Source organism: Zootermopsis nevadensis, unplaced genomic scaffold (genome assembly GCF_977971745.1).
Source record: "Zootermopsis nevadensis isolate Lab colony 2312 unplaced genomic scaffold, Znev_1.0 Znev_ptg000020l, whole genome shotgun sequence".
Taxonomy (NCBI): domain Eukaryota; kingdom Metazoa; phylum Arthropoda; class Insecta; order Blattodea; family Termopsidae; genus Zootermopsis; species Zootermopsis nevadensis.
Genome location: NW_028259152.1, coordinates 8,124,792 through 8,138,596, shown reverse-complemented (window position 1 = coordinate 8,138,596; position 13,805 = coordinate 8,124,792). Strand labels below are relative to the sequence as shown.

Below are 13,805 nucleotides of genomic sequence, written 5' to 3'. Positions count from 1 at the left end.
ACCAACTCTTAACAACTCCTACAAGGTAAACTGATACTCATTCAAAATATTACGATTACGAAAGTATTATGAAAACTGACTTTTGATTGATTTTTAGACGAAGATTTGCAGGGGTGGGGCTGGACGTAAGAAGTTGACCGAACAAGAACTGTTGGTCTCTGAACAGCGACGTAAAGAACTACAACATCAGACCTATTTAAGAAATAAAGAAAAGCGAAAGAAGACTTACATTGATAAACGAGACCATATTAACGACACACGTAGAAAAACAGAGGAAGATTTGCAAGGGTGGGATTGGACGTAGAAATTTGACTGACCAAGAAGAGTTGGCCTCTGAATAGGGACGTAAAAACTTAAACATCAGACATATTTAACAAATAAAGAAAAACTTAGGAAGACTTACATTGATAAATGTAGAAAAACTTATTCAATAAGAACAGAAGGGAAAAAAAGCATACGAAGATTTGTAAGGGTGGGGTTGGACGTAGAAAGTTGACTGACCAAGAACAATTGGCCTCTGAATAGTGACATAAAAACTTAAACATCTGACCTATCTAACAAATAAAGAAAAGCGAAGGGAAATTTACATTGATAAACGTATTCAACAAGAACAGAAGAGCAGAAGAAAACAAACGAAGACTTGCAAGGATGGGGTTGTACGTAGATAGTTGACTAACCAAGAACAGTTGGCCTCTGAACAACGTAAAAAACTAAAACATCAGACCTAGAGAACAGAAGGGAAAAAAAGCATCCAAAGATTTGTAAGGGTGGGGTTGGACATAGAAAGTTGACTGATCAAAAATAATTGGCCTCTGAATAGCGACGTAAAAACTTAAACATCAGACCTACTTAACAAATAAAGAAAAGCGATGATGAACGTAGAAAAACTTATTCAACAAGAACAGAAGTGCAGAAGGAAACAAATGAAGACTTGCAAGGGTGGGGTTGGACGTAGATAGTTGACTGACCAAGAACAGTTGACCTCTGAACAACGATGTAAAGAACTAAAACATCAGAACTATTTAACAAATAAAGAAAAACTAAGGAAGACATACATTGATAAACGTAGAAAAACTTATTCACCAAGACTAGAAGAGAAAAAACGAAGATATGTATGCATTGGGTTAGACGTAGAAAGTTGGCTGACCAAGATCAGTTGGCCTCTGAACAGCGAGGTAAAGAACTAAAACATCAGAACTATTTAACAAATGAAGGAAAGCGAAGTAAGACTTACATTGATAAAAGTAGAAAAACGTATTCAACAAAAACAGAAGGGAAAAAAATCAGACGAAAATTTGCAAGGGTGGGGTTGGACGTAGAAAGCTGACTGACCAAGAACAGTTGGCCTCTGAACAGCGACATAAAGAAGTAAAAAATCAGATTAGAGAAAGTGCTCCGAAAGGAGCGCGTTGCTCTAGTTTATAAAATTTCTCAAAAAATGGCTCATGACAGCAATAATAAGAAAGAGATTGGTATGTCACTGAAAACTTAACAAACAACAACGAAAATTTATTTCTAACCTTGCAGTGTGATGCCTACAGTATGATTAGTGTCACAACAGTTCTGTAAGTGCACAAAGTAAATATCAAGGCCAACATGGTAAGCAAAATAGCTACTGCACTTCAAAAATATCCATGTTCTCAACATACAATTTTCCATTTACAATGAATATATTCAGTACAGAATACTCCGCATGCATAGGACTAGAGAAACTAGATATGAAATATTCATATAGTATAACGAATCAGGCTCATTTATTCATGTCATTACAATTTCAGTTTGTGAATGCTCTCATATATGCATCCTAAGTTGTTCAGATAGGCTGTTAGTACCACCAAAACAAAACGAAAAGATCTGACCAATGTGAATGATGTCAGAGTTTTTTAAGGTCAATGACCCTTGGGTGGGTGGAGTACCTGGTTGGGTGACATCATCACAGGATTCCCAAATGGTTTCAAGGCAGAAATGCTTGTCAAGTCTTTATATAAAGTACTCATTACTACTTACCAATTTTAGTAAAAATTCAAATATGTCAACAAATTTTTGTAGTATCAAGTGCTCTGAAAAGTCATTTGGTGACTCTCATAAGGACAGACAGGATGAAGTTAGTAAGTTCAACTTTTACTTGCAAATGCAACTAAAAAGATCACTGTAATATGAAGATAGTAAATATATGCTTACCTTTCACATGTTTCACATTCACAATAACCATTGCCATCACCAAAGAAATCCTCTCCATAGAAGCAGGTGATCTCTTCTCCCACCTCAATGTCTCTCAACACCTTCACGCACGCAGTGTCCCGCCCAGTTGCCACAAACTGAAACACAATGTTTCAACTATCCACAACTTCCTAATTAGACCTCACTACAAACAAAGGTCATGGTTCAATTCATGATGGACAGAGATTTTTCCTTTACCACAACACCCAGACTGACATCTGAAGCTAATTCAGTCTTATCCATTTAATACTATGCACTCTTTCTCTGGGGTTTGGCAGCTACAGCGTGAAGCTAAACACTCCTCTTCATCTATCTATCATCATCATATTCATCAAGTATTAAGCCAAGTGGCCTGTAAAGGTTTCATTCCATCTTTTTAACGGTCTTCCCAGACTTCTCTTGAGAATAAAAATGTGTGAAGCTCTATTTCCACATTCCACCACTGATCTTCATGAAGTGGTTCCTAATTAAGGACGAGGACAACTTTATAATGATACCAAAAATGGCTGCATCAACAGTGTGAGTAGCAATTACAGTGAAACCTCGATGCATCGTTTTCGGCGGGGGTGGGAAATAAAAACGATGAATGCGGGAAAACGATAGATGCGGGAAAGCATTAAAAATTTAAAAAAAAACAATGTTTCTCTTTCAAAGTTACTTCTTTTTACCAAAAAAGTCTTTAATGGACAACTGGTTTGTCGAAACTTTACGTTTTAGGCCAAACAGAGCCCTTTCCACGTTCAAAATGTTTTCTTCGTCACGTTCACTAATATTATGCACATAAAGAACGACTTCACTTTAGCCAATGCAGCGTGTGCTTCGGCAAAACTCGGCAAAGTTCGGGCTCGCATTTGTCGTTTCTCCCTCTTCCTCACCGCTCCCTCAACCTTCGCGGACTATAACAGGAAAAATGGAAGTACTATTACTGCCGAACTCAAAGAAACGTAGCTGTAGAAGACACGATATGAACCAGAAAAATGAAAAAGTTTCGCTCGCCTTTCCTTTGTACTTATAATAAAAGCATTTGTGAAGAAATTCAAACTGCACATGCCATCTGGCATCGCTGGAACGAAATATGAGAGCACCCAAATTAAAATCGTAAAATTTCTGACAATGGGCACCGCCATTTACTCCAACTATCACCCCTGCACCGCTGACCCCTCATTCCAAAAGAATCTGTGCTGGTTGGGCGACATAACAGGTTACCGCTACTGTTTATTCCAAAAACATTGTGCGTCTTTCGGTATTAATTTATCTCTAAACCCAGCATTTTAAATTCTCAGAAACGATCATTGCGGGAAAATTGTGGGCCGGGACTAAGATTTTTGAATGATCGATGCGATAAAACGATAGTTCGAGGAACGATAGAAGCGGGAAAATGTAACATTATTTTATATGGGATGTATCTGGGACCGGACAAAACGGACGATGCATCCGGGAAAACGATAGTTCCGGGAACGATGGATAGAGGTTTCACTGTACATACCCAAGGACCATACAAGAATTCTAAGAAATTAAAATATTGAATACTGATATCCAAAAGAACAGTCAGCAATGTACAATGCATTGTGGCAAAAGGAAAATCAATGTATTTTCCACAAAACTTTGACCTAAAATTGAGATGCACGGCTAACTTGTGATGAGGTTGGCAGCACTACTGATTTTTATCATAATGTTCTCTTTGTTCCATGTACCCATGTGCCAAAAGACCCACTGTATCAATATTTATAATACATCATCATTGCATGATGTATAAATTATTATACATGTAACTAAGTGTCCTGTTATTTCAACTATTATTTTGACTGCCATTCCTAAGTAATTACCAGGTTGTTAAATTGTAGCCTCTAGACATTACTTCATCTATCTCCAGCAATGAAGAAATATCTGGGAAACAAAAACGGATGTAAGAGAATGGTCAAAAACACAGGACACTGACTTCCGAGGGCAAAGAACAGAAAAACCCAACAAAGTATGATCAGTTACTCATTCTACAAGGGAACTGCATACACCATATAATGAAATTGTACTAATCAGATTAAAGACTGAGTAACTTCAAGATATATCTCTTGCAGACTTTATTTGTGACCACCCCATACTTGACGCTAATAGTGTAGAAAGTCATATGAATATGTACTTGAAGACAGAATAAAGGGATAGAGATCACAGATTTAAAAACTGTTTCATTAGAATAACACTACCTTGCAATTGGCCCTGCAGTCATGGTTGATGAAAGCAGCTGGACCTAGCCACAGCTGTGCACAGTTCTTGCGACAACTATACATCACAGAGAAGTCATTTTTCCCAGGATGCAACAGCATGGTCTCCTCCTCCTCACTAAGCTCTGCGATGCAACCCACCAGACATGATATTTTCTCGTTCTTATACCTATACATAAAAAAGATGCTGTAAAAACAATGTCATCAAGAAGCATGAGTGAGTACCTGCAGGCCCATGCCACATTTATAGGTCTACAAAAACCATCCAAACACCATTTATTCGCATACAGGCTGCATTTTCCATTTCAAATTTTCAATCTGAAAATACAGGTGCAACCAATACAAGAACATATAATTTTTCTTCAAAACACTTATTCACAGGTGGAAAAATAATACTGAAACAGATCTTTGAACACCTGGACTCTGAAACAGCAAGGAATTTGACTTGTTGAGAGACTATCAGCTTTTCATGGACTCTCTGCCATGCTGTTAATTTAGTCACAGATTTCGGTTTTCTTGTGTGGTCAACACTAAAAATGGAGGCACTTTGTTCCTCTGAGACAATGTACCTACCTACAGGTTCACACAGTGTTACAAACCAAAAGACCAACACCAACAATGCAGTGATAATCTTCTTCTCCACCTCCTCCAAGAGTCCCTTAGCCCTGCAATGTACATAACAGAGGTTCTAGCTGTAACAGGCAAGCAAGGATATTATGATAGGTCTACATGAAAATTTACTCACCATTTTCTGGTAGCAGAGATCTTTGCACCTTTCTGCCCCTCAAGGGAATATCGATAACAGGGTTCTATGATGAATCCTGAGTCTCGATCAAACACACGAAGATACCTGTAGATCTGCAATGTTAAAACAGTTTGCAGTCATTACGACAGGGTAAAAAAGTTACGCTTTCTTACATGATTTTGTGTACTATGCAGCAAACTGTACAAAACTGCTCAGAGTCCCAAACAGTTACAAGTATTTTTTAATTGCATCTGATATTTATGGAAAACTGATATGCTGACAATCAAGCTAATTTTAGAAATTACCTATATGATTACTGTTATGGCCCATGGTTAACCCACAGAGGACAAAGTACAGCATTACTATGCTATAATTTGCTTTAGCAATTATTAATATTTTTAGTTAATCATTATACTAGGCTTGATTTCAGACTTCATTTTCCCAACTATTGGTAATAACTTACTTGATATGCAATATCATGGTCCATGGTCATGATTATATAACTAGATCTGACCCAAGGCTAATAAAAATGTTACCCATGCAACATATCAAACACTTCTGTGATGAAGAAAGTTCAATATACTTTAATCAGTATTACTGGATTTTTGGGCTGTCAAAACCCTACAGAACTGACTCAACATACATGCTCTCCTAAACGTTGCTGTTGCTGTTTTGTTTTGGTATGCGGTCCCCGTGGTATCCATTCTCCACTTATCAGATGATTGTAAGCCTTGTCATAGTCTTGTGTTACTATAAACTCTTCTATTATAGATTTGAGCTCTTCCTTGTTTGCTTTCAGTGGTCGATACCTGCTCAAACAAAACAGTATTCAATGTACAAATAGTCACATCCTCAGGCTATTAAGTGGATTAAGCTTCTGCCTGCAATTCAAATTCTGAGGCTCAAGAAATGGGTGGTACAGGTTTAGCTGACAATACATTTTAATTAGTCTTCAATTAAATGTCAGGTTACATGACATAACTGGGGCGGTCAAGGCCTGTTAACAGGCTGTAGACCCCGTGATGATGATGACATAACTTTGATAGGGTTCAGAAATATTATATGAGAATAAAGATTTTAATTTCTAGGAGTAAATTCAACCATGATTGTGCAATCACAATATCATAACTCACTCCATCCAGACCAATGTCTGTATGTTGTGTGTTAATATTTTTGTTCTTTTAGTGTTCATGCTACACTACAACTTCCTTTCTGAAGTAATGAATTATCAAAGAATCACCTCAATTCCATTTATTTGATGACCACTACAGATCAAGTGAAGAAAGACATACATAGCAAAGTGTGGGAACATTGGACATTCAGATACAAGACTGCTCATAGGAAAACAGAGACAAATGGAGAAGGATTTGACAAATGATGCACACTAGAGGAAAATGGACTGCAAGCAGTTATATAACATTTATGAGAAAAGGCAAGATGACTGAATGAATTCCTAAGGAAGTGGATAAGGCCAAGGCCATGGCCATAATTTGAATGAAGGAACCGAGGAAAACAATGGAACCTCTCAAATAAGAAATAGGAGTGCTAACCTCTGCTCCAAGGTGTCTGATTCCTACAGCATAAATATGACAGTACTTATGAAGAAGAACTAGTCAAGAAAGTAAAATAATGAAAATAATTAACTCCATGGAGCAGAGTCTTTGAGAAAATGATAGCCAATCAAGTAAATTCCCCCATATTTCATGGATAACAAAGGTATATTATCATATATGACATCATTCCCTGATTATGGTGACAGTCTCTGAATGTTAAACCTCTGTTCCAAATTAACATGGCTGGTCACCCAGAGGATTTTATCATTGTTCATTATTATGTTTACAAGAGCCCACAATGTTTCTATCTTGAGGCAGATGAATTAAGGCCACACCCTCCACTCCATTTCACTAAAACAGATTTCAATATTGTCCTTCCAGCTACAGCCAGATATTCTCAGCGGTGTCAATGTTGCACGTATTTATAATTTCCTCCATGCATGCCACATGTCCTGTCCACCCTCCTCGATCTACACCTTTGGATTTCAACAAAAATTTTGCATGCATTTCTCATCTCATGCATGGTACATTCCTACCAATGTCATACTTCTTGATTTGATAATCCAGTACAAATAATGGTCCTACTTAGTTTCCTACATGTCTACTTCTAGATCATTTTCATTACTAGAATCTAATATAACTTCTGTGTTGTTCTTTTTGTAATATTTGTTTCTGCCCAAAGCAATTAAAATAACCATACAAAATAAGATCTTTAAATTCAGTGACCAAACATAGGCCTATCTAAACTTCTTTAAAAGATACTCAAATTATTTCCTCTCAGAACTTCACAGTCACAATTCATGCCTCATTTGTGTTTACTTAATTAAACACAAATTTATAATAGACTGGATTAAACCAATTACAATCAATTCAGATTTGTTGGAGAACTATATGCCTCCAAAAATATTATTTAAATCTGCCAGGCACTTAGAAATCCAGCTGCCTATTCCTTTACACTGAGGTTAAGAATGTACTTACTATATGTGTTCATTAACTCACCTGCAGGTCAAGTGAGTAGGTACATTTCTAGAGCCCTATGAAAATTAATTCCAAACCCAAGAAAACACATCCATTTCAATTTTGCTAGTGCATCTAAAGACATCTTTCAAAGTAGTGCAACTATGTCAATTACACAAGCAACTGGTAAAAATATACCTAGGCAGGGAACATTGCTCTTGTAGCATCACTTAGCAATGTTAGCAAAAACAGCATCATTCCATGAATGTGCAGGATTCACCACAAAATCTTATCAGACAGACATCCCCTACCCCCAAATGCTCACAGACAGGCCTGTTTGTATGCTGGCCTAGCTATGTTTAGCAGCACACAGTTTGCAGCATTACATGATTCAGAAGGGTTTCCTTTATCCTGTAACCCAGAATAACTGCAACTGTGTCACTTAGTTAATGTGGTCAGTATAGGACAGTAAGCAATTGTTGAGCATAATGAGGCATGTAAAAAGAGGAAGTTCATATTTGTTCTCATAAACTATATAGAATATCATCTTATAATTACACAGCTAAACTCAATTACATAAATACCCCATTTGATACTGCTGTCTACAAAGTTGGTATGTTATAACGTTTTTTCTTCTTGTATCAACTTATCCATTACATTTCTCTGATAGAAAATATTTATGTAGGGCAATCTTGACGCTTTCTTCAAGAAGGGTGACACTTCCTTGCACCATGCATCACAACCAGATCCATCTTAACATCTGTAACTCTTATCTGGTAAAGTAACAGCCCACAACAAAACAATTATTCATAATGCAAGATGCCCCATAGCGATACAATAAGACATATTACATAGTTAAACAAACCAGCTGTTTTCCGATCATACATGCAGCTTCTCAGTCCAGTACACATAATAACTTAAAAGCAATTGGAATTTAATAACATATAAAAACTTTTCACACAAATACTCCTCACCTTTCAAAACCCAAAATTTCAAATTACATAAGGATAACAACCACTCTTCTTTTTAACACAAAAATAACCCCCCAAAAAATTAAATTCTGTGAAGACTTACTATACATTTTCCAATTAGTTCCTCATATCTAAAGTACAAAATACAGTGTGGGCCCCTGACCATGTCATATTTGAAGGCAGTTTTAGATCTGACAGTGATCTTTCTTGTTAGGTTAGCTTAACTTTGAGGTTAAATATACAGGGCTGGTATCCCTTCACATATACAATACAGGATATTATTCCATAATTCACATATCTCATGACAAAAGCAGCAGTTCATTATTTTCATGGTAACAATTTCAATTATGCTGGAAAACTAGACTCACTGTAACCAATTAAAGTTGTGCAAACAAAAAGTTGTCAGTGGAACCATGGTTCCGGAGAATTTGACGTAAATACGTCTATACGGAAGTTTATATATTGGCTTTATTCTAAATATTTCCTTCATACATGCTTTATATTTGAGATACGTTTGATTAAGACATTGCTTATTTAACCTGAATTAGTTACGCTTAAGATGGGTCTGTGGAAGCTGAATGTAATGTAAGGTAAGGTAAGGTAATGTAATGTAAGGTAAGGTAAGGTAAGGTAATGTAAGGTAAGATAAGGTAACTATGTAGGTAACCATTATTGTTTATTTGTTGATAAACAGATGACATTTCCTAGGTAACATAACAATGAAGTTACACTTTTTCGTTACACATTTTTGCCGAATGACACTGACCCTAAAATATAGACGTATTTACGTCAAAAAATTCACCTTATGGCAATGATGAGTCACCAACATCAAAAAGCCATAAAACAGTAGCAAGTTCTTACACAGTGATTTTTCCACATATGTAATCAATGCTGTGATTTAGTAGGGCCACAGAGGGGAAATCATTTGCATATAATTACTATTCTGATTCAGTAGAGGCAAGATAAATTCCAATCCTACATTACCCTAGAGCAGGCATGTGAAACTCACACACCATCTTCAATGTTTTATGTATCCTGACTCATCTCTTTAATTACAAATGATGTGCAGTTCCAAGTATCCCAATTTTTTATAAATACCAAGTTTCAACTGCCCATCACACATCACTTGTGTATGACTATTTATATCTCAATTAAATACAGTGGGAATATGTTCCACTGAAATGCACATGTGTGTGCTTGTGAGAAGAAATAGAGGAATGAAAAATAAATCTTAACCTCAACCAAAGTAGGCAGTTATGATACTTTCCACTCACATGATGGCCTGCAGAAGTCACTTATTTTCAAGACCATGTAGTGTGGAACTTTATTCAGCCATCAGTCACTTACTTAAGAAACTTAGCCTAGGGAAAAAACCTTATACTGCAGATTTATCTGTCAAATCTCTTGCATCCACAGCAAATGGCTAGCTGGATGAACTTCTCATCAATGTATACCTACCTAACATTCATTTTATGAGTGACAAATCCTAAATGGGGATCTAGGACCAGTGACGTAGCCAAGTCATCATTTTCCGACAGTTCCTTAGGTGTCATCCCCGTCGGTTGCATCTTGTGAAATGAATGACGGGGCGCAGAATCCACCACCATCATGAATCACTGTATGGCGAAAAAAATTATACAACCTTGTCATCATAGTCAGATATTCAAATACCAAATACTATAAATGGCAGCTTTCAATATAATAATCAGTATCATCACTTCCTAACCTATATGAAATGATGGTGTCAAAACTAGATTTTTACGAGTAAAATCGAGGTGGCTGAACGGACCACGGTGGCCTGTCAATTTCTAACAAGGCTGATCGTTGTATACTACGTTTCGAACTTAGATTTCTTAAGTTACAAAAATGAACTTGTTAAATTTTTGCATGCTCCCTTTCCGTTCACAACTGTTTCTAAATACATCCTACATGTAACTTACCAGAAACTTTTATGCCAATTCAGTCAGAAACATATTTTCTTTCTCTTTTTTGCCTCCGTCGATTGTTCAGTTCCAACAATTTTACCTCGCCCCCCCTTTGGACACTCCCACACAACAAAAGAAACTTATGGACTGGATGATTCACACTACGATGATATGTTCCACTAAATGTAAATACAGAGTTTTAACTTCCTCTTAATTCGTGTTTCTTGCATCGAACAACGCAAAAATGTCAAATGAAGGGAAAAAAGTTCGCAGAGTTCAATGGCTACATGGTTCCAACTACAACTTCCCAACACGCCCCACACGAAATATCAACCGTCTGGGACATCTATCTTACCTAAAATGTAATGTAGATGGCTCTATGAAAATTACACTATAATCAGCTCTCCATATAATAGATGTAAAAGTTATATATCTCAAACATTATAAGAAAATCTTTACTGCAGCTCTCTTCCTCAAAGACGCTTGAAATCAATCATGGCAGCTGACCGCATCACACAATACTGGGATATCAGCTGATCTGAAAAATAGACATTATGAGCATTCACATACTGGAATGTATCCTCTTTCCTTAATTTGGAGGTTATAAAGTCACAATTTATAACATAAAGTATATGTGTTATTTATAATTTGGGACCACGACATTCATATTAGGACTACATGTTTCTTCGGCGGAGGAATTTGCTATAAACTGGCCCTTTAATAGGGATAAGTAAACGTATACGTGTTCACGGTCCCTGTCCAAAAATCGACAGAAGTTGTGGGCAGACCCCGCACATAAAAACATTTTAATGCTCCTATCAGCATGTAAAAGTCCCTTGATTTACCTGTAAGTTACAAGAGATGGGTTATAATTTGGGTGTTTTTTGTCTCCTGTGAGACGAAATGGCAATATCATATTCTTATAGGCTGGAGAAGTTCTTCAGGTCATAGACATATCCTTAGGCACTCTTATGACTGTTTCGTATACTCATCTTATACATGCCTATAATTACAATTCTTTTTAAAACCGAAGTCAAAATCGGATCGACTTGAAATATCTGTTACTGCCCACTGTATCTATAAATGGCAATAACAGTGCTGTTCATGCTACTTGCCCATCTCTACACCCTACATCATCCACAAAATTTTCAAACTTGCCACTTGGTGTCTTAATAGCCAATAAGTCTTTAATTTCTCCAAAGTTTCTCTATGAATGTGGTTTGTAATTAATAATACCTGATATGCCCCTTTGCAGCAACATGCTGAATCAAATTTGTTTTATATTTTAAACATTTGTCCATTATGGGTTGTTTTCAGTTCTCTTAATATGACATTCAAGTGTAGTCTGCTGTTATCATAAATTTAATATAAGCAACTGTAAATCTAGTTTGGTAAGATATTGTAAATTTTTATTATAGCATGTTTTTGGACTTTGGTGGTTTAAAAATTGTGGAGATAAGACCTTTAACTTTTAAAATGATAGACATTTTTACATTTGTTTATTTCTTACCTTAATATGACATGCAGCATGAAAGGTAATTGAAAGTACAAATGTATTATTTTACATTTTGTCACTGTTTTACTTTTTATGGGTTCTTGCACACACTATGTTTTTTGTTTAAATTGTCATTCTGTAATTGCATATTAATGTGTTCAGATTATGATCTGATTTATATAATTCATATCCTGGATTTTTTATTATTATGTGTTCATCTGCAAAGAGAAGTATGTTTAAACAATTGTTTCTCGACATTTATACTCCTCCATGTTCAATTTGAGTAGTATTTCATTCAAGTACATATTGAAGTTACTACTTCTAAAATTACTATTCACAAGTCTTGTAAGAAGGAGTAATTTAAGGTAGCATTAAAAAGATACTTAATTACACACTCCTTTTACTCTGTTAATGAATTTATGTTGTTTACAAATAAGTGATAAATTTTCCTGTGTGTAATGGGTAGATCTATTTGTAGATTATCATTTCTTTAGGTGAACCCTTTGTTTTGTATTATGTGAAATTTATATAATAGTATGAATTGTACTTTATAATATGTATTGTATTATTATTATGACTTTTTCCACATCCTATTGTCATCTGACTGTCTTATGGATCCATGGTATGTAATAAAATATGTATGTATGTATATGTACTACTCTGGATACGTAGCTACTCAGAAGGTCAAAGAGGTGGAAGGATTATAGCAAACTGGTTATAGATATGGATGACAGGCTACATAGAATGACAACTAAATGTTAGAAATATAAAGCAAACATAATTATATTCTTGTTCAGACATTACTAAACATGTAACTAGTTTTGCACATGTACTATTATTTAAAAATCATGAAAAAATTACAAAAAAGAGTGCACTGCAATGAAAACAGTATAAAGAGATACTAAAGTGGAAGTAAGGACCATTTTGTCAATTATGGTTTTTATACATACTAATTACCATTTTCTTTGTATAGACTAACTATTTAAAAATTTGTACTCCTCCCCCAGCATTGTCAGGGAGATTAAGTCGAGAAGAATGAGATAGGTGGAGCATGTGGTGCATATGGATGGAGCAAGAGGTGTGCACCAAGTATTGGTTGGGAAACCTGAGAGGAAGAGACCGCTGGTGAGACCTAGACGTAGATGGGAGGATAATGTAAGGCGGGATCTATGGGAGATGGGAGTTGAAGGAGACTGGATTTTGTTTGCCCAGGATAGGGTCCAGTGGAAGGCTTTGGTTAATTCAATGATGAAACTTCAAATTCCATAAGCCATCTAGTTAGTTATATATGCCAATTATGTAATACAAGTGTTACTTACATTTGAAGAATAAACTGTTTTATACAGTAGTAAATTTCTGCCACGTCACCTTTCTTTACTGGAATTAAGATATGCTTCTAAAATTTGAATTGCATTCTCTCCCACGCAACCTCAATTAATTCAAGTTCCTTGTGAAGGGTTGGGCAGTCTAGCCAGCGCTTCTGGGATATTAAGTAACAAAAAAAAAATTAATGGAAAAGTTACACGGTGAAAGCTGAGAAATTAACATAAAAACTTCAGTCTGAAAACCTGAAGTAAAGGGACTACTTGGGAGGCCTAGTCATAGGTAGGAGGAACATATTAAATTTGATCTGAAGCAAATAGGATGTGAAGATATGTACTCGATTCAGCTGACTCAGGACAGGATTTTAGCAAGTTCCAGTGACAATTTCATGAACTTT

At 36.0% G+C, this 13,805-nt stretch overlaps 1 protein-coding gene across 4 annotated transcripts in view; it reads right to left on the bottom strand.

Annotated features, from left to right (window-relative positions):
* Hmt4-20 (Histone methyltransferase 4-20) overlaps positions 1–13,552 on the bottom strand; it is a 28,242-nt gene extending 14,690 nt beyond the window's left edge. For 2 of the 4 annotated variants that reach the window (XR_015535884.1, XM_087351654.1), the window contains exons 1-8: positions 13,405–13,552; positions 12,101–12,303; positions 10,946–11,128; positions 10,124–10,281; positions 5,828–5,993; positions 5,185–5,297; positions 4,422–4,608; positions 2,182–2,318 (exon numbers count right to left, since the gene is read on the bottom strand). Coding sequence is in view for 3 of the 4 variants with exons in the window: in XM_087351654.1 (XP_087207780.1) it covers positions 2,182–2,318; positions 4,422–4,608; positions 5,185–5,297; positions 5,828–5,993; positions 10,124–10,275 (755 nt within the window). In the remaining variant the exon portion in view is untranslated. Of the gene's footprint in view, positions 1–2,181; positions 2,319–4,421; positions 4,609–5,184; positions 5,298–5,827; positions 5,994–10,123; positions 10,282–10,605; positions 10,923–10,945; positions 11,129–12,100; positions 12,304–13,404 lie in introns of those variants that run through there. The other 2 variants (XM_022075497.2, XM_022075498.2) reach the window with 2 other exon arrangements.
* Between the last annotated feature and the right edge of the window lie 253 nt (positions 13,553–13,805).